The 20,656-nt window shown below is 37.8% G+C and overlaps 1 protein-coding gene and 2 non-coding genes across 3 annotated transcripts in view; all 3 read right to left on the bottom strand.

Moving 5' to 3' along the window:
* Positions 1-20,656, bottom strand: part of EIF3A (eukaryotic translation initiation factor 3 subunit A) — a 28,484-nt gene that overhangs the window by 7,161 nt on the left and 667 nt on the right. The window contains exons 2-17 of the mRNA XM_421787.8: positions 17,126-17,316; positions 16,798-16,934; positions 14,996-15,159; positions 13,728-13,927; positions 12,610-12,818; positions 12,028-12,199; positions 11,414-11,518; positions 10,717-10,815; positions 9,931-10,047; positions 9,136-9,321; positions 6,149-6,496; positions 5,506-5,610; positions 3,839-3,952; positions 3,438-3,560; positions 2,234-2,387; positions 1,569-1,753 (exon numbers count right to left, since the gene is read on the bottom strand). Of these exons, the coding sequence (XP_421787.4) occupies positions 1,569-1,753; positions 2,234-2,387; positions 3,438-3,560; positions 3,839-3,952; positions 5,506-5,610; positions 6,149-6,496; positions 9,136-9,321; positions 9,931-10,047; positions 10,717-10,815; positions 11,414-11,518; positions 12,028-12,199; positions 12,610-12,818; positions 13,728-13,927; positions 14,996-15,159; positions 16,798-16,934; positions 17,126-17,316 (2,609 nt within the window). The remainder of the gene's footprint in view (positions 1-1,568; positions 1,754-2,233; positions 2,388-3,437; positions 3,561-3,838; positions 3,953-5,505; positions 5,611-6,148; positions 6,497-9,135; positions 9,322-9,930; positions 10,048-10,716; positions 10,816-11,413; positions 11,519-12,027; positions 12,200-12,609; positions 12,819-13,727; positions 13,928-14,995; positions 15,160-16,797; positions 16,935-17,125; positions 17,317-20,656) is intronic.
* Positions 10,237-10,369, bottom strand: LOC112532736. Its single transcript, XR_003075988.2, has one exon. It is a non-coding gene; the product is annotated as a small nucleolar RNA SNORA19 (small nucleolar RNA).
* On the bottom strand, positions 10,999-11,122 carry LOC112532737. The gene has a single exon (XR_003075989.1). It is a non-coding gene; the product is annotated as a small nucleolar RNA SNORA19 (small nucleolar RNA).

The following is a 20,656-nucleotide window of genomic DNA, read 5'->3' on the forward strand; positions in this document are numbered from 1 at the left end:
AGCATAATGTGCCTTTAAAAAAAATCACTTGTTACACCGTAGAGAATACTGAACTACCAAGAGGTGGAATAACTGAACTTTATTGCTCATAGCCGTTTAAGAACATTAGGATCCCTTTGTGCCACACACTTTTCTAACAAGGTAGGAGCATACACGAGGAGTTAATACATTTATTCATAAGCATTTTAGTGTATCAACAACAGGAAGAGAGTTAACACACAAAGATGTTCCAAAAATTTCACTTTCCTGCTGCCTAACAGTAGTAGGAGTGAATATGTAATCTCTTTGGTTTTGAGCTTTCTAACCAGATCAGAAAATGCGACTGAATAAATCATAAGCTCTCTGTAGCACAGACCATTTCATTCTGGGTTTACACAGCACTTAACACGAGATCTTAAGGCACAAAACAGTTAAGGTATTTTGATTCACCCATGTTGCTTAGAAAGAGGGAAGAGGGCAGAGCAACAATTATTCCTTTTTTTTTTTTTAATAAAGGTTACACGTCTTTCCCAATTGCTTACAAAATCAAACTATACTACTTCTAATGCAGTCATTTATTTCTGAATTCCACCATAAGAATCAAATTAGATAAGCCACATAAAATAACTGATTTCACATAATTAGACATACTTACTTACAGAAGGTTTGATACCACCCTTTCAAGTGTTTTAATTTGGCAAAGTTTACACTGCCATGTAGAGAAATAAACAGGCCAGGCTAGATCTCACATATCCACTACTCTGAGTACCTATTTAAATATTTTTAATAGTCTTCTTGTATAAAGAATCCCAAGAAACAAGAACAAAGGAAGAAAGAATTCCAAAACTGCAAATGGCATTTTTCATGTGGCATGGGTATCTTAGAATCCAAGTCAGTTTTTCCATACAGCCAGGTGCCCGTGGCTAAGAATACTTCTTACGTGGAAAAATACCAGTGCAGTGAAGCATTCTTTAAACAAGGGCAGTGGCTAAGGTGGATGGAATTTAATACAAGTTCTCTTATTGTTAAGGTTTGAAGAAGTGGGAGTTTAGAAGGCTTGTTACATTTATCAAATCTTAAGCATTTTATTTATGAAATAAGTTTTCTGTATTTCCTGATGGATTGGTATAAAGATATTCCCCTATACCTGTCAAAGGGAAGCTACACATACCTCTTGTTTTTATTTCATTGTGTAATTCTTATAAAATAGAAAGCTAGACTTTTATGTTTAGACTGGAATTTTCCTCCAATAGCTACTCTAATCTGTGACTTGCATGAGTCATTACACATGCTCCAAACATAGCTCTCCTGTTTTATTTGTGTTAATTTATATTCAATATTCTTTTTAATCTTTACTCATTTAGCTACTGAACAGCTTGGTGACCTTTGCTCAACTTTACTACAAATCTAGAGATTCAAGAGTTGAAGAGCTGAAAATAAGTGACATTAATAATTTAGCTATTAAATTAGACACACTATTACTGAATCATTTAAACCACTTATTTTACAATCAATTGTCAACTTTTTCCAAATAATCTACAGAAATAAGAGCAGCCAAGAAGAAAATCAAACATGCAAGTATTACCTACCTTTCTAGAGAATGGATCATCCAGACCTCTCCGTTCTTCTTCTCTACGACGCTCTCTTTCTTCTATCTCCATTTCTCTTTGACGTTTCTTCTTCTCTAGTTCTTCTAGCTTCTTGACACGCTCCTGGTATTCGCGCTGCTCCTGCTCACGCTTCTCACGCTCAATGCGCTCCTTCTCCTCACGCTCTTCAGAGTTGGATAAATAAATAGAACATATTAACAATTACACTACTTTCCTGTACACAGAGAGGATGTACAAAAATATAGTCCTCCTCCTTTGGGTCCTTAAATATACATCTCCATCCAACTAAGCATTTCACAGAACGTGCGTAACCGCAGAATAGGTTTTCTGGAAGCATCCTAATCCCAAAGCAACAGGAAAAGAATCCTTGAGACATTCATTAGCCTGACACCTTGAACTGCTAGCTAAGAAGAGAAGAAAGGGTACTTAGATGTACAGGCCACATACACTCCAGCTTAAACATCAGTAACTACATTAAGTATAGTAGAGGATTCTTTTTTAGAGGAGGACGAAGACGAGATCAGCTAGTAGTGCTTGTAAGTATGACACTAAGGACTTGTGTATTATTTTTTTAAATATTGCATGATTATGAACTCAGATACAAAAAATCTTCATCCGAGCAGCAATCACATTCTCAGTTATACCTTTAAGTAGTTGTTCTTCTCGTAATCTTTGCTCCTCCTCCTCCTTCTCTCTGTAATAAGTAATGCGTCTTTCTTCCTTGCGTTGCTTCTTGCGTTCTTCCAAACGATTGCGTCTCTCTTCTGCTAACCTTTCCTGGAACTGTTTGAGTTTATCCTGAAATACAAAAAAAATACACATGAAACTACCAGCACTTAAAGATCTGAACGCAAACACAAGTTGCTAAAAAAAAGCTGCAGAGAAACACCAACCAACTGCAATGTATTATAGTTGATTTTTAGCTGAGCAAATATGCTTCTGTTTACCATTTTAACCTTCTTCTGCAGCAAATTTGATAGAAGTGAATATACTCCTAAGACACACAACCAGCAATCACAATTTTAGTCCTCTATTTGCTTCTTCTGGAACATAAATACATTACCTAGTTGCTGACCTCCCTAAATTACCCATACTTACAGCAGAGAATCCAGCACAGTTTTTTCCTTGCCCTCTTAGTCTAACTCGTTATCAAATTTGGCAAACAAAATGCAACTTGCAGCACCAAATACTAGCAAAATAATTTCCAGATTCAAAGAAAAAGATAAAAAAAACATACAAGTATTTCTATGTATTTCAACATATTTCTAAGCTTCAGGATTATTTTCAATGTCAGAGAATGGCCTGGGTTGAAAAGGATCACAATGATCATCAAGTTCCAACCCCCCTGCTATGTGCAGGGTCGCCAACCAGCAGACCATGCTGCCCAGAGCCACATCCAGCCTGGCCTTGAATGCTTCCAGGGATGGGGCATCCACAGCCTCCTTGGGCAACCTGTTCCACTGCTTCACCACCCTCTGGGCAAAAAACTTCAACCTAATATCTAACCTAAACCATCCCTGTCTCAGTTTAATATATGCCATCACCACAGCAAATCCAAGTATTTCTGAAGATACAGCTGGCTACTCATATGCTACAATGATCAACTGTATTAAAGAAAAGGTATTTTTAGGTACTTATTTTCCATAAGCTGTTGAAGAAGTTGACAAAAATTTTAAGTGATAATACCTAGGAAAGGGTGCAGGAATATCTATTTTTAATCAAAGCAGTAAATAAATTATTTCATCATTTTCTAGATTCTAATCTGCAATTTTCAGGAAGAATCACTGAGTTACAAGTTGGTTTCATTACTTCACAGAAATATGCTATTTCAGTATCATCTCTGCGTACCTCATAAACCGTCCGTCGCAATGCTTTGAGCCTGGCTTCAAATAAATCTCTATCCTCCAACATCCTTGAGAGCCTGTTTTTATGCTCAAGGGCTTTCTCACGCTCCAGCTGCAAGGTGGTGATCTAAAGAGATAATATAAAAAAAATAACATGAAGGAAAAGCTTGCTATATATTTGCATTTGTTCTGCCTCAGTTGCTACTCAAATTACATCTTCTTTCAGATCCATGTCAAAAGGTACTGCTGTATAACTGCACAATAAAACTAGAAAATTAACAATTTTTCAGACCAATTTTTTCTCATCTTTTCCTGGGTGAAGCCAGGAGAATAAAAAAAATAGCGCAAAGCTGCTATTTTTCATTCACAGCTGATGGATTTTATCATCTGAATAAAAGTTCTTACCCTCTCCTCCTCCTGTTGCTCCCACAGCTCCATATCACGCACTCTTTGCTCCTCGTAGGCAGTCTTTATTAAAGGAATTTCTTCTAAGCGTTTTGCTCGTTCAAAATAGTCGATCTAAATAAAGAGAACACACCCTCAGAATGTCATAATGCAAAGACCAAGTGCAGAACACACACTCTTCAACATCCTCTGGAAGAAATCCCAATTTCTCCAATATAGATATCACTATTATATAACCGTGTGGATCAAAGCCCTACCTAAACAAACACCTGACTCTATCATCAGCACCTAAGTGCATTCCTAGGATAGAACACAGTCCACACTCTTCCAAACAGTCTCCCATCATCAACAACTTTCAGCTCCAAGGATTTCCTGAGATGAACTTCTTTTTCTTCCATTTAGCAGGCAGTTCATTTCTCCCTGTCTGCTACTGAACTCAAAGAAGCTTTTCATACACAGCATACTTTGGAAAGAAATCCTATGGATCAACAGCTCACAGAATGAAGGCACCTCTTGTACCTACACATAGGTAGTCTGCTACTATATCTGCTACTATATCCTTTCTCCAGAAATCTCTGAGACATCATGGTATTAATTTACAAAGTCATCTCTCAGGCAGAAGCCAATCCATACCATTAACAACTCCTGTTTTTCTCACCTCAAATTTCCACCTAACCTACACTCTGTTTGAGATAAAGGGACTGGAAGTGGACGTGATACTTGGGATGCACAAGCCAGATTTCACTATTGACAACCTATGTTCAGTCTTCAGACAATCATTTAATATGTAAAGCTAAAGATTGGTTGATTTTATTTCCTACTTTCCCTACACAAAATACATCTAAACTGAACTTCAGTTGAAGACTTAGTTTCATGTCACTGCTGCTAAGTTTTCTTTAAAGCTTTTGGTGAAGAACTTTGTAAAATGTTTTTGTGAGTTGCACTTAACTCTCCTGGGGAGCCTGCTGTAGTGCTTGATCTCCTATCAATGAAGAACCTTTTCTTAATACGCAACCTGATCTTCCCTGATGAAGCTGTAAGACACTGCCTTGCATCCCATCACTAGTGACCAGAAAGAACAGCTTCTCTCTCTCTGCTCCCCTTCATGAGAAAGTACGTGCAACTTTCAAACATCAAGTTGGTTTTAAGTGAACTAAATTGCCAATGGGATCACATAAACTCTGTTTCAGTCTTGAAAACGTGGGCGAGTTTCACCTTGCCCAGGTCATATACTTTTATTTACTCTGACAGCACATTTCCCACACTTGCAGTCATACAAGTTTCACGTAGACTCTCTTCTACAGTCTAGATGAACTCTAGCAGTGGAATTTCCTCTCCTTCAGTGAGGACTGATACAATTAATTAATTTAGGTCCTCTTCAAGCCTACCCTTCTCTGAGCATTTAATTTTCTCCGAAGACATTTTCAAGTACAAGTCTTCCCAACTAAGATGCAGTTCACACATAGCTTAAGAGCCTAGTTGCAAATTAGCTTCAATAAACACAATAGATTTGTCCATCAACACTAGGAGCTACGTTGGTTTATCGTGCATTTACTTTCTTTTGTTAGCATTTTGAAAACCCATATATCATATATGTGAATACACAGTTCACAACCACTGTCATAAGTGTTGTATAGACATAGCTTAGCACCCTTACTACTTTGTACCTTTTTCTCCTGATTCTTCAGTCGTTCCTGAAGTTCCTTCTTCTCCTTCTCCAGCTGCTCCACTTGTTTAGCCATAATGAAGTCCGGATCCAATTCTTCAAGATCCTGCAGCCAAATACAGTTATCAATACAAAAGGAAGCAAACAGTATTTCTGTCACAAATGTGAATTTGTTCATTTAAGTGTCAGCAGTCCTCCCCTAACTTTTAAACTACTATGCTTCAGAAGCATTCTCAGCTTCTTTTCCTCTCTCTCGTGACATCTGGGGTAATTTGTATTTTATTTTTAAAGCTCTCTAAAACATTTGTATCTCAATTAAGAATCTGGATACGATTCAAGTACAACAAAACAGAACCTGAGTATCTTTCACAGATCAGATACTGTTTGAGAAACAAGGGGCTTAAAATAACAGCTGGACTTTATTCCAGATAAAATAGTCCTATCCAAATTTAGTATTAAGGTTTACTTAACACTGTTGAGCAAATTAATATTTAAGTGCCAAACTGGCAGTCTCATTTCTAAGAGATTGCATATAAGACCAGTCACAGTACAAAACCAGTAAAGAACAAGAAATTCAGGCAGCCTATCAGTATAATTTTAAAAGCACAAAACATTCCTCAATGCTTCAATAATAAGCTTTTTACCTCGATATCAATATCTTTAAATGCTTTGGCTCCCAATTCAGTCTTCTTAATCTGCTCCAGGCGCTCACGAACAGTCTTCTTTTTGATTTGTTCATGTTCCTGCAGGATACGTTCCTTTTCTCTTTCCTTTGCCTCCTGGCGCAGCCTCTCTTCCTCAGCTTTACGGACTTTCTGGAGCTCTGCTTCACGCTGCTCCAGTTCCTCTTTTTCACGCTGAATGTTCAAACTTTCAAGGCGCTCTTTTCTTTCTTCTATAGTTTGACGGCGTGCAAGGATACGCTGGTGCTCCTTTCTTGAATTCTTTAAGAAGGCAGTGACTGCTAGCTGATGCTGCTCTTCCTTCTCTTGCTGGATGTAAATTAAGAATAAGACAATGATGGATGTAGCATCTCTTCAAAAGGGCAGAAAGCATAGCAAATGCTTCTCAAAGAAATCTCCGAACTAGTTTTATTCCCCTAACTTGCCAGCTGGATGGGAATACAACTGTAATGCTAAATCTAATCACACTATCCACGTGGCATGAAAGGCAGTGTCAATTCAATAGAACCATATGCAAATGGAGCTGAAAGTTGCTTATATCAAACAATATTCTGCAGCACATCTATTTTAGGTATGGTATTTTCATACTTTGTCCTAAAATACTACTGTTAGTGATAATTAGGAGTCTATATCTGAGAGTTATTTAGAGAACCAGTCTTGTCTCTCTCTACATATGTTAGCAGGGACAGCACCACATGTATCATATTTCAACAAAGCTCCCTTGTTTTTAATGTTGAGGGTTTTTTTTAAACACTCAAACATAAGACAAAAGTACCAGAATTGACACAAAGTGTTGTCTTATGAGATGAGGAAACAAAATCTGAATCAAATTACTTTGATTAAATTCTAAAAAGTACTCAATTGCATGTAGACTGTTCTTTAAGCATCCTCCTGGCCACCCCATAAACTCTCCTCCAGGGTATTTATATGGCTTTTTGTAGAGATCCACACTCTACACATGAAGAGATATGGCTGTGCCAGCTGAGGGAGCTGCCCATTTTAATCACTCCAGGAAGAAGCCAAGGACTGCAGCCTAGTGACTCACAGCAAGCACTCAGTCATGCTGCTCATGAAATGTGAGCTAGCTCTGAGGTATTTTTAGCAATCTGCCACTTCCAGAGCATTAAACAAAAACATTGGAACATTCATACTTTGTTGCACTTAAAAACAGATGAGGGTGCCAGAAATGCAACAATGAAAAACTTGAGGTTTTGTAATAAAGTTGGAAATAAATTGTATCTTTCAAAACACTTAGAGTGTTTCTCTTTAACACTTGAAGAGTGTCTTTAAGTCTTAAAGAGACTGAAAGAGTCTATGTGAATAACAAAGAAAAAATGATATCCATTTGTTCCACAGCTTCCCTAATCCCACATGTCAGTGTCAAACCTGATCATGTACTCAAATTTTACAAGCATAATTACTAATATTTACGTCTTATTCAGATAATTATACTGACATCAAGTACAAGACTGCCTGTCATTTCCATCTGTAAATGTACAAATAAAGCCTATTTTTTCCTTTAAACCAACAACTTATCTGAGTAAATCCTTTCCTATGGGAAAACTTACATGGAAATAAGCACTATTAAATAGTTACTGTACGTTCAAGCAAACACAAATAAGCTAGTATTAAGTGTCATGATACAGTCCTACTTTGTGCAGTTATTTTAGGAATATAACTTATTTTCAATTTGGATAAAGCATTTTCTATGAACATCTTGCCCTCAGTCTTTTTCTCAATATGGAGAAGTTCTACATTTTGGCTACAAAAATCCTTCTTACGCACACAGCACACAGAAAATTTACCACTCTTTTAAAAGAAGTGAAGTTTTAAACTTGCCACAATCAAAGCATGCTGGAAATCCCACAGTGTGATTTACACCTTGCTCCTACAGGGCTCTGGAGAACCTGAAATGCGAGCTCATCAGTGAGTCTGACCTTGAAGCCAACAGTCCCAGTGAGAGACAAAGACAAGTCAGTTCTTCAGTTGTGAGATCTTTTGTTCGTGCTTTTAGATTCCACTAGGAAGTCACATTACAGGTTCTTCACAACACTTTTGCCAGAAAGAATAAAGAAAGCAGGCTCTTGCGTTTTCAAAAATGCATGCAAAATTTTAAACAAGTCTTAGCTCCGTGGACTCATCTACGGTTAAATTACTCAGCTGTATATTCTAAACTTGATATACACAAAATCAGCCACTTAAATGCAGGCCTTTTGTGTACATCCTGACATTATTTTTGTTGTGATCAAACACTGACTAGCTGGGTGCATTTAGGAATGATTTGTTCTCCTTCACAAGCACAAATACACTTGAATGAGAAAAAAAAGTCTGAAAAAAAAAAAGGAAAAGACATCTAACTTCAGAAAACATTAATTAAAATATAAGCTGTTAAAAAATATCAAGTTCTTAGCTTAAGTTTCTACTTAAAGTACAGGAATATAAACGGAGCTCATTATTACTGACAAGCTGTATCAGAGAGCATTGCAACACTTTCAAAAATGGAGCAACACACATCTGAAAATACACAATAATACACCAAAGCACCAGCTCTCTCTACTCGGATCTTTGTAGTGCCACATTAACCATCAGATAGCTCAGCAACTTATTGATGTGATATTCAAGTACAATCTCACAAATTCAAATGAGTTCATTTTGCCAAACCAAAAGCTGCAGAGCTATTAGAACAGGTTAGTATCTAACAGAAGGATACTCTGTCACTACCAGATGCCTTAATGTTACCATTCATTTGTGTGTATTAGCACCTCAAGAATACATTGTTTCTGAGGAAAAGGGACAAGGCTACTGCTAGTCCCGAAAGCAGTTCACTGGAAGGAGCGGTTTATCAGACAAGAAAGAACTAACACAGGGCTGTGTAAGTGCAACCATTAAATACAACGTTTAGAAGGTTAGGATTTGTCAGCATTTTCAGAAAATGTAGGATTACTTACCAGTAAGTGAGGGGGCTTAATGACTGCAAGAGCCTTGGCCAGAGCTGAGGACATAGCAGTCAACTGATTTCTAATTTGCTCGGAAGGCATGCTTTGTAGCTGAGGGCCCAGAGGAGCATCTTCTCTAGTACTATAGTTCAAATCTGAGCCAAAACTCAGTGTCCGGGTAGTATGGTCAAGGCGAACCTTTGCAAAACAAAACAAAAAAAGGGGTGAGGACCGTATTATTAATTGCTCTTAAATGATTTCTGTGTTGCTGCGTTCATGGCCAATGCAAGTCAACAAGAGCTCGAAGTAAGAATTAAAAAGAAGAAAAAGAGCACTGGATAGAATCTTGCTTTATATCCATGTTCTCTTTAAAAACAGTCACTGTAAGATGCTGAACTTTCAAAGATTCTCTTTCTCCACTTTGGTAAAACAGGAAATAAGAATCTCTTGAAATAGTAAAGTTTCAATTCATCTGTCTGCTGAAGTGGTGTTACACAGAATGAATCAGCTTAAGATAAAATCTAAATGGACAATCTGAACAAAACACTATTGACATCTCTTCACCAATTTAAAACATTTAATTACAGGTTGTCATCCATTCAATAAAGACAACCTGACCAACAGGGCAATCTTCAAGAGGAACTGTCAGTTTTGAACGTTGCCACTTGCATTTTCATTCCAGTTTATCTCCATCTAACAGAACCAACTACCTTCCTTGTGTTCAGTGCCCACCAGCTCCCTTTCATCCAGTGTAATACCCACAAATTCATATACCATTTCAGTATGCTGTCTTTTGACAGCACTTACTTGTAAGTCACAATGTCTGGCTGCATCTACAATGCTCCGTTCCAGCTGGAAAGCATCAACAAAAGGAACCAGGGTAGCCAGGCGAGAAAATTCAATGCTTTGATAAATCTGGGCCACCTTTACATGAAAACAAACATCAGGCATTTTTCCTCATTAAAAATAGACAGAAATAAAAGCTGCTAACCTATTAAATCATCAATAAATTAAGGTATGGGTATTAATACAATTGCAAATACTCTCTTAGGATTTTATTTTTGTACTGAATCCAAATGTAAGCTAAGAATAAATGTCATTACTAAATGGCTTCTTTGTATGAAGGAGACTGGCAGCAGTAACTACGTACAGCTAAGCTGCTAATTAGCCTTCAAATATTTCTTTAGCACACCAGAAATAACACTGCTCATCACTTGCAATGAAAGCAGGTCAATGAAATGTGCGTTTTATAAAACATTTATGATAAAAACAACAACACCCAAATGTTATACCATAAGATTTTAAGACAATTAATTACCTTAAATAAAACTTCATAGACTCCTCACAAAGAAAATCCAGGCAAAAACTGCACCACTGTATTCAACCACCATTAAGTACAACTAATTTGGCTGTACCTAAACAATGTACAAACTTACACATATGGGTTATACACTGGAAAAAGTATTCCAAAATCATAATGGTCTTCTGTTTAATAGAAAAAAACCTATTTCAGTATAGTTTCCAGGCTGGTGCTCTTCCAAAGCATTTTCTAACTTGCATCTACTTAAAAACACACATTTTCCTTATTCATACCTGCTGCAAAAGGCGAAGAATGGTATTGTTTTGCAGGTGAGGAACATACAGCTGCAGTTCAGGTTCCTTTTCAGCTTGGTCTTTCACCCAGTTCAGTACCTATCAAAATTCTGAAAAGTTACTTTATCTGCATCAACCCTTAAAACATCAACATTAAAGTACTAAGCATGACCCTGAAATACTTTTGTTTTTCAGCTCATGAAAGAATAGCACTTGTCTCCAGAAACTTTGTTTTACTGAAGTCAATCTTCTGGTCAGAACACTTTTATGATAGCTAACACTTTTTGTATGAAGGTGACTGACAGTACTGGCAACATTAACCACACTGCTAATTTACCTTCAAGTTCTTTTTAGCACTTCAAATATCTTTGTTCCCACTATTAAAGAAAAAGAATGTGAAGTGCTTCTTTCATTGCAGAATTTACATTAACACAGTTAAAGGGATCTCACACAATTCTATGTCCCAGTACATTACATTTAAAAAGTAAAAACAAATTATTTTGGTTTATTTTTCCACTTCCCATGGTCCACTTGCAAGCACATGTTTTCCCACTCCTTCATTTTTAAGCAAAGTTAAACTCAACATCATTTCCATCGACAAGACCTTCCAAAACATTCCTAAAAGTACATCTTTGCAGAGCACCCCAGAGATGTGAATGAATTTTTTCCACTATGTGGATGAAAATACAAAACCTACCTTGCTAACACGGCTACATAACTTGAGTGGGTGAAAGTCAACTTCAAGCCAATTGTAGAGTTCCTTTACTTCTGGAACAACATACTGTACTACGTTGAACCTCACCTACAATGAACAATAACCAAAATATCTTAAAATAAATACAATATTAACAAATAGTAATGCTTTACGCATTTTACACTCCCAAAGTTAAACAGTTATCACATGTACCTTTTAATACAGTTTGATTCTTTTTAAAATAAAACTCTTAATTACAGTGACAGTAACTTCACATAACATCAGTTAATCATATTGACAGATGAAAAAGCAGACAAAAAAGATACCAACAAGGTAAGTATATAGACTGCAGTACCACCCTCAACATATTCATCATTTCTAAGACACAAAGACCTACAGTTCCACTACAAGGGTGTACACCCACATCCAAACTGAAAACAGTCTCCCTTGTGAACCTGAAATGTTAATACTATACCATTAGTAATACAACTAATCATAAAGCTGTTTTAATTTTGAAACTGTCATCCCTTAATGAAGTGCAGAACTTCTGGGATGAAAACAGATCAAAAAGAGGACTTGAGAATTTAAGATCTCCTCATACAAGCACTATGACGTACCATATCATTAATGAGACTACCACGTGTAGGAGGGGCCTGCAGACCCAACAGCGTTGCCAGACGTCGCTGTTTTTCAACAATGATGCCATCCATATCCAGGAGGCGAGCAATATCAGTTCTCTCAGGAGTAATAGGAATTGAGAGCGTGGCCAAAAGGACTCGAGTAGACATCCTGTTAACAAAGCATAACCACAAGGGATGAACTGATAGAAAACACTATTTCATTTTCATATACACGCCAACCCAAAAATAGGGATGAGAGTATTCCCAAGTATCACCACTCAGAAGAGAAAATGAAAATAAAAACCAGATACTTCTTAATCTGTTTAGATTCCCAGTTAGTAAATGAAGAAGGAAGCTTAAATAAGGTGATCCTGATGTTTGCATTACTTACTTCACTGCAGATTTGTACAATATCCTTTCTCTAGGTTTTTTGGAGCAACAGTTAGTACTTGTCACTTTAAGCAAAGCTGCTCATAAGACATGCTTGCCATCTCCTTCTTTTGGGGTTCAAAAATAAACTAAATTGTACATCTGAAGTTAAAAATAGAATGTAAGATCACGTTAAATATCCCTCCCCACCTCTGCATCTCCTCTTGCGTGAGATTCTTTCGCATTTCTCTCGATAAGTGATAAAGTCGGTGAAGTGTAGATGCATGAAAAAGGGCATTTCCTGATTTCCAGAAGACAGTTGAAACTTTGTGATAGTAATTTGCCATCAGCTGTGGTTTGGGTGGTTTCTTAGACAGTGCAAAAAGCCCATGAATATCCTCCACTGCTTTGAAAGCTTCCTGAAAAAATAAATACACTAAATTTAGAAGTTTTTTTTTTCCCAACCCCCCCAGACAAGGGAAGAAATAAACAATCACTGATGGCTATGAGACTATAATATATTTAATCCCACTGAAATCCGTGATCTCCAGTTTTGACAGATGTAATTAAATACTTCTTTCTTAATAAAGAAATTATTTGGACATCCTGCAAGTCCATTAACTCTATCTACTAGAATCTGGTAATTAAAGGTCATTTAATTTTGAGTTATTTATTTATTCCAATTTTTAATCTCCATATCAAGGGAAAAAAACTGAAAAATGCTCCTATTTTTACCATTCTACCAATTCCATTATTTACTCTTTTTACCTTTTTTCATAAGAATCATGTTTGTGATTAAAATAGGTAGAGCTTTCCTAAAATTAACAGATCTATATAAAGATATATACACACACGTACTCCTGGAAATACCTTATGTATAGTTTCTTCCATACCTAAGGAGAATCAGCATAAAAGAGCATACTCCAAATTCAGAGATATAACATCTCCATCTCTTTAAGAAATTTAACATTACAAAGATTCCAAAAGCAAAGCACCTCTCTGAATAACTTGCCTTGAAAGTGCCCTCACAGGCCAGACACTAACAGACTTCAGTCAGGAAGTTCTGGGGCTCCAACCACATTTACCAACCACCTCCCAGTGTCCTAGCTCACAAGAATGCAACACGTAAGAGATGAAGATGTCAGTCTACTTCTCACTTTCACAACTCCAAGCAACTCCAACCATTTCATCACCATTAACTACTGCCAGCATAAGCTTGGTTTGAAATGCTATGCAAAAAGAGCAATTCCAGGACCATTAGATAAAGCATTCAGTACACAGGTGGAAAGGCAGAAGACTACAGTGATTACAGGAAGCCGGTTGCATACCTGCCACAGTTCCATGCTAATAGCACTGTCAAGCTGCACGAGCCTGGTCTCCAGGTGCATTGACTGGCTGTCAGGATTGTTGAGGTTGATTGCTGTGCTTTGGTTATGATGACGCTGGATCTGCCCCAGATGCATTCTCAGGTTATCACAGAGTTTACGGAACTCCGCTTTGCGTGTGTACTGCAGGCAGAATTTAAAAGCTGCACAAACGAAGAACAGAAATAAGAATGTTAGCTGATGGTGATTTAGTTGTAGTCCTAAATGGGATCCAAATACGTACATCGATGTATTTAAAGAATCCCCATTCAAACAGATATAATCTAAGTACCACACATAATAAGAGCCAATGTAGAACACTACCATCTTGACCTCAAAAAAAAAAAATTAAGATGCTTCTACATAACGAAGCTCAAGGAGTAAAGGGAATACTTCTATAACCTCTCTAGAACATTGTCATTTAAGGAGTGATTCTAGTTTTTATTTTGAACTGAATGCAAATAAACTCTGTGAATGCCATGAAATAAAGCTCTGCCTCTGTAAAACATGGGAAAAAATCAGGAATGGTAAAGTTAAATGAAGCTTTCAAAAAGCTGGAGATAACAGGAAAAATTGTTTCTGATCCTTCAGTTCCTCTCAAAAATCAGCTTGAGTGCAGAGCTAAAAAACCAATAGCCTCTTTCTTAAAGAACAGAGTCCCAAGTTACACATACAATATTTTGCACTCATGTTTCACTTTTTAAGAACAGAAAAAAAGACTAACACAAAACTATCCATTCTTGAAAATTATTTTTTCTTGCAGAATAACATCCTGAAGTATCAGACTAGACAGCTCCCTATCACGTTCTGGACAGCATTTTACTAGGTTACTTCTGTGTCGAACTTGATAGCATATCATATTATTACAATAGCCTTTACTGTACCCTACATTAACGGAAGACATTTGTTATTCTGGATAAAAAAGTGAAGATGTGACTAATCTTTGTAAGTCAGAAAAAGTAAAGACACAGCACAAGTAATACTCAGTATGTCCAAATAAATGTTTCCTTGCATATTCTGCTACAAGAAAAGGTTAGCATCCAGAAACATCCACATTTAAGAATCTCTGTAATTTTAAGAGGAGTATGTGCATACATAAGCTTAAGAGAGTAAAGTTTTCAACTCTGATGCAAAAGTAAGAGATGAATAACCTCTCATTTTCTAGTTTTGCAGTATGTAACACAGGAATGCTGAGTCTAATTCTGCTTACAGTTCCCACCTTTCCAACCTACCTTGCTGTGCGATATCATGGTACAGGCGTTCCACTCTAGAATTATTACGGAGAAGATCCAAACACTGCCTATAGGATTCCCACAGAAATTTAACCCATGGTGTCAAAAGCAGGCGGTCAGTACGATCCTGTGTGTCTTCTCCACTTACAGCACTCAGAAGAACACTACAGTTGTGGGGCAGGGGAAATGGAAGAGAGGAAAACAAATGGAAAAAGAAGACAAGAGGTTTTATTCCTCACAGTTCCCACAGATTTATTTTTTATCAAGATCTATGATCAGACTGTAGGAATCCAAACAGCTACTTCTCACTGAGCATCAACTGCTGCTTAGTTTCAAACTGGTCCCTCAGACTCCTCCTTTAAAGGACAGAATCCCTTTTCTTGATGTTATGTTTCATATTTTGACAGATGCACACAAGCTCCGTGAGTAAAAGACTTCTGGAGGTGGTGTCCTTCATACAAGTAAGCAAAAGGAAACTAATTCTAGGATTTTCACCTTCCCTGTTTTATCAGGCAGCCGTGCACTGTCCTTCTGTTAGCCTCAAATATCACTGGCTGCTCAGATACTTTTCCGCTTGCTGAAATGTTCTTTTTAGCAAGCAGCAGTGCTGCCAGAAAGAGCTTGCTTCTTGTTGACATATGACACAGAAGAAATGTGTGCCTAACAATTTCTGTTTTCTCCATAGAAGACTGCTATCATGTCACCTGCAGAAACAAACAAGTTCAAAATATTCTTTCTCTACCTATTATTTGTAGCCTCAATTCAGTTCACCTCTCACTGTTGTAAATTTTGTCAACAAACAAAATGGATATCAGTAAAGGATACCTTTCCAACCCAGGTGCATTGTGTTTTAAGTCTGAATTTACCTACCAACACACTGTCAAAGATACAGAAGTATCTCATTGTACATAATCAGGTGTACCTCGTTACTTTTTTTAAGTATGCTGTAATTTCTCACTGTTCAATCAACAGAAGCGAAGTATTTTGCTAAAGAACACTTTACTGTTCTTCAGCTCTATGTTTTCCTCTCCTTTAGCTAGTCCCTTCTTTCTACCTCCAGCAACCAGATATTTCTATGGCTCACCCTCAGAATGTAGTGGTTCATCCACCAGCTCATAAAACTGAAATTACAAATACAATCCCTCTCTTTCTTTACATCTTTCATATCCATGGTAATTTACAGCTGTGTCACTAGACATCTTCTATGTAATCCATCAATATAGCACCCATTAGGTATCCTTTCAAGTAAAACATCCAGTCTGCATTTCCTTTACATAGATACTTCTGACTTGGAATCACGGTGAGTCTTCTTTACTCCCTCTGTCAGCTTCCATTTTTATTCCTTACTTTGTTCCTAATTATATCAATAAATTCCTGAGCTGTTTGCTTGTTCCACCAGTATCTCAGTTGCTAACAAGGTGTTTGGAAGAACAACTACTACCTTCTATAAAACTGTTAAAATATAACAGTACTAAGTGCATGAGAAATAAAACCACACATCTAACAATTTATATAAGAACTTTCCTAACACTACTCATTTAACCACACCACACACTCGATAAGTCAATGCAGAAGCCTTAGTTCAGTAACAAAGTCAGGAAATTACTGGTAAGGTGCACTACTCATAAGAATCACAAAGTTTCAACTGAAAAAGTCTTCTTTGTTTTCAGTATATATTTTATACATTCGTACTCTAATGACATTCACCGAAAATCTCGAAATCTTCGTGTCACTGCACTACAAGCATGAAAGTAAGGACATTTTCCTATGAAACACTTAAATTTTAAAGGCAGGCCTCCTACCTTTCTGGAGTTTGAATATTATCTAAGTCTTCTATGTCCAGTACCATCTGCTGGGATTCTTCCTTAGCTGCTTCTGTTTTTTCTTCAGCTAACTTTAAATAGGCTCGAACAACATCCTCTAAAGACTTGATGTTCACCTGCATCAAAGTCAGAACGTGAGGATGTTTCTCCCAGTGATAGGCAGCAAATATCTAATAAGTAAATGCTACAAAAGCAGAAACATCTAAAATAGAGGTGAATTCTAATTCAAGACTGATGTTTTAGATGTGTTTTAGATCACATCAGCTGACAGATACCATGCAAATAATAAAAGATTCAGAAGCCATACCTGCTGGCAGATATTCTTGTACTGGTACAATCCTTCTTTTGCCAGATGACTCTTGCGGAGATCCACACAGAGTTCCAGGTACTTCAGCATAATCGGCTCGTGGATTTTCTGCCATGTTCGGTGTTTCTTACTTTTCATAACATCATAGAGAACATCAAGGGCAGGCTGCTTTTTGCCAACCTCGAGGAATTCTGAAAGGAAAATCTCATTAGCAGAAGAATTGCAAACCTGAAGATGTATGTTTTTATGAATTGGTACTGTAAGCTTTTAGAATTTAATCATCTCTGATCAAATTCCATTGATGGGTCTCATTTATATTGCCGTACCAAAAACGCTGGCAGATGCAACTGCAGTGGTAGCTCTACACCTGGCAAACAAAGACCCTGCCATTAGCATACACATATCAAGACAGCAGAGAAGTTTCTCCATTCCAAAGCACGACCAGGCACTTCATATATGTAGTACAGAGACTATCAATATCATTCAACAAGATGCAAACCATTCAATGAATCTGACTTAAAAAAAAAAAAAAGACTTCTCTTCAAACCAAAGAATTAAAACAGTTACTCAGAAAAGTTGCCTGGACTTTTAATTTATTAACTTTTCAACTCCAATTGGTACAGACATCCAGTTTATAGAACAGCTATACTAATTGTTACTACAGCCCTAAAGACAATTCAGGTATTTGCTAAACCAGACCTCCTGCTGAAACCTGCATCTCATTTATTTGCCCCATACACAGTTGCTTTAACTAGCATCTGTCAATAACTAGTTGCTTTAACAGGTAGGATCTGTCAATATCACAGCAACTCCTACCTATGAGGGCAGGGAGGCCCTGGCACAACTGCCCAGAGAAGTGTGGGTGTCCCATTCCCAGAGGTACCCAAGGCCAGGCTGGATGGGGTGCTGGGCAGCCTGAGCTGGTAGGAGGTGCCCCTGCCCACAGCAAGGGGTTGGAAATGGGTGGGCTTTGAGGTCCCTTCCAAACCAAGTCAGTCTGTGACTTTATGATATACCCACATGTTCTTCTCAGTACAGCAAACCACCCACAAGCAAATACTGAAGCGGAATAGCCACCTACCAACATAAGCACAGGCCCTACACTAAAGGCATTCTTAACCACAGAAAAGCAAGGCAAAGAATGCAGAGGCTGGGAAGCAAACAGGATTAAAGAGAGAATGGAGGGGAGAAAAGTGGAAGAGGGGAAAAAAAAAGGCAAAGGAAATAAAGCTGAGTGCAACTAAAAAGAAATGTTTATTCTTAAAGGAAGGAGGATGGAATTAGCACTTTCCATTAAAGTACTTTGGAAATGACTGCGTTGATAAAGAAGTAATGGCAGAATGGATAAAAACAGGAACCTGCTCAGGGTACCCAGGCAGACAGACATGAGCTTCAAAGACTGCAAGGAGCATTCTGGGCAGTCCTCATCATATTTCACACACACACACACACACACACACAATTATTATTATAACCAGTCCTAAGGTCTGGAATGTCAGAACTGACATTAAATATGAGTAAAAGTTGTATTTCAAAAACAGCAGTGACATTTTAATCTAAGGACCACAATGCCATGCACCTGGGGACTAGTTTTTGTAAATAACAAGTTTGCATATGATGACCAAGGTCCTCTAGAGGAAAAAGATAGGGTCTCCTCTTAAAGATAAATAAGGTTAAAATGTGACAGTATTCAGCAACATTTTAAACTCACTGAGGGAATTTCAGAAAAGCTACCCTCCCTCCTATGATTTATACTGTTATTCTACCTTGGTGCTGCTTTTAGGCACTTACTGCTCAGCTTCATTATTTTCTATTTATGAAAATGAACTTGAAAGGCAAGTTTAATCTTGCAGCAGTGCCAGGCCATCTCAAGCACCACAGCTCTCTGTGGTCGATAACTAACTGGACAAAGCACAACATGAATTCGTATTGTTCTAAGACTTTTAATTAACTCTGGCCAAGCAGAGTTCTTGCCAAAACATTAAATAATTAAGGCTAATTTAACACACACTGTAGTAAAAGCACATACAAAGGGAAGCTGAAGAATCAAATAGAGACCATGCCTCCATGTCTCACCACAGAAACAGTAAGTTATGGAAACAATTGCAGACCAGATGTAAAAGCATCAGCCCCAGGATAGCAGCGGGACTGGTATTTTTTCTGCTTTTTACATTATAGCATTAAAAATGCTAAAAGGTATCTAAAACGGCAACTGGGGTTCTAAGCAGACAAGAACTACCTGATACACTGAGACAACTCCATCACTGCTAACCCTGCACTAAGCTGAGGTTTCAAACTGAAAAAAGTAAATTATTCAAGAAGTTGAAAAGATGACCTTCATTATCCAGCACCTCCAGCAGAGAGCAGGCTCAACACGACCAACTGCACAACTGTCCTCCAAGCTGAGTTACATCTCTGACTACAGAGCAGAGCCAGACATTAACAGCTAAGGGCTGGCTTTGATCTCCACCTATCCCTTGCAACAAAAGAGCCTTTCCTCCACATCTACATACCTGTAACCACTCGAGCACTTCCTACTTATACCTACAGAGATCACAGAGAAGCTGAGGCATAAAACATAAGCTCACTTCAGCTGGGTAAAACAATAAAACTGTGGAAACGGCACGGAGTGCTCCAATCTGAAACATCAGTTTAACATAGAACTGTTTCTCATGATTGAAAAATATACCTTCCGAATGATTTTTCTCACTTTACTTTACTTGGACATGGTTAGAAAGATCCCGTACTGTCTGCAGACTTGACACAGCTTGTTGTGTGTTCCATTCAGACTATGAAGGCTTAGGATTGTCAACGTTTGTCTAGAAAACACTTCCTTTGGTTCCAGTCCTTACAGCCCACTCCTTCAATTCATTAGAACTTAGGAGGCTTATAGCAGTACAAGAGATGTGAATGCAACACTGCTCAATAGCAGGAAAGCGATGCGAGAACTTCATCTGCCCATGAATTCTGAAGTTGAATGAAAGATAGCGTACTGGCATATAGGCATCTTTCCCAGCAAGGAGACTACTAAAATTCAGCTCTGGCTTAGGAAACACCGGATCTGTTATTCTTTTTGTATATTTTATGTTTACAGAAATTATTATAGAATGAATTTCAGATTAGAAATCTCGAGGAGATTCAGTATTTATTCCACATTTCTTGGATCTCAAGATACAAGGTTACTGAATCACGTGCAATCCCCAGACTACCCACCCCTTCAGCTGTCATTTCCAGACCCGTACATCAGCTGTAATTTCTGGATATGAGTGTGCAATTCTGTACCAATGAATGGCACAAATCATCTTGCTAGGTGCTTAAAATAGGACACTATTAAGAAAAGTGCCAAAGCCATATATTTAGCCTTGAAGGAGACAGCTGATAAACACATCCAATCCAGCTTCATGCACAGCAATCAGCAAGAGGCAGCCACAGCGCACTCCGACTTGCATTCTAATCCAGAGGCAAACCGGCCTGCGCAGCGCTGAAGGTGTTTAATCACTGGCACTCTCACCGGGGGCACTAACGCGGTTT

This window comes from Gallus gallus, chromosome 6 (genome assembly GCF_016699485.2).
Source record: "Gallus gallus isolate bGalGal1 chromosome 6, bGalGal1.mat.broiler.GRCg7b, whole genome shotgun sequence".
NCBI lineage: Eukaryota > Metazoa > Chordata > Aves > Galliformes > Phasianidae > Gallus > Gallus gallus.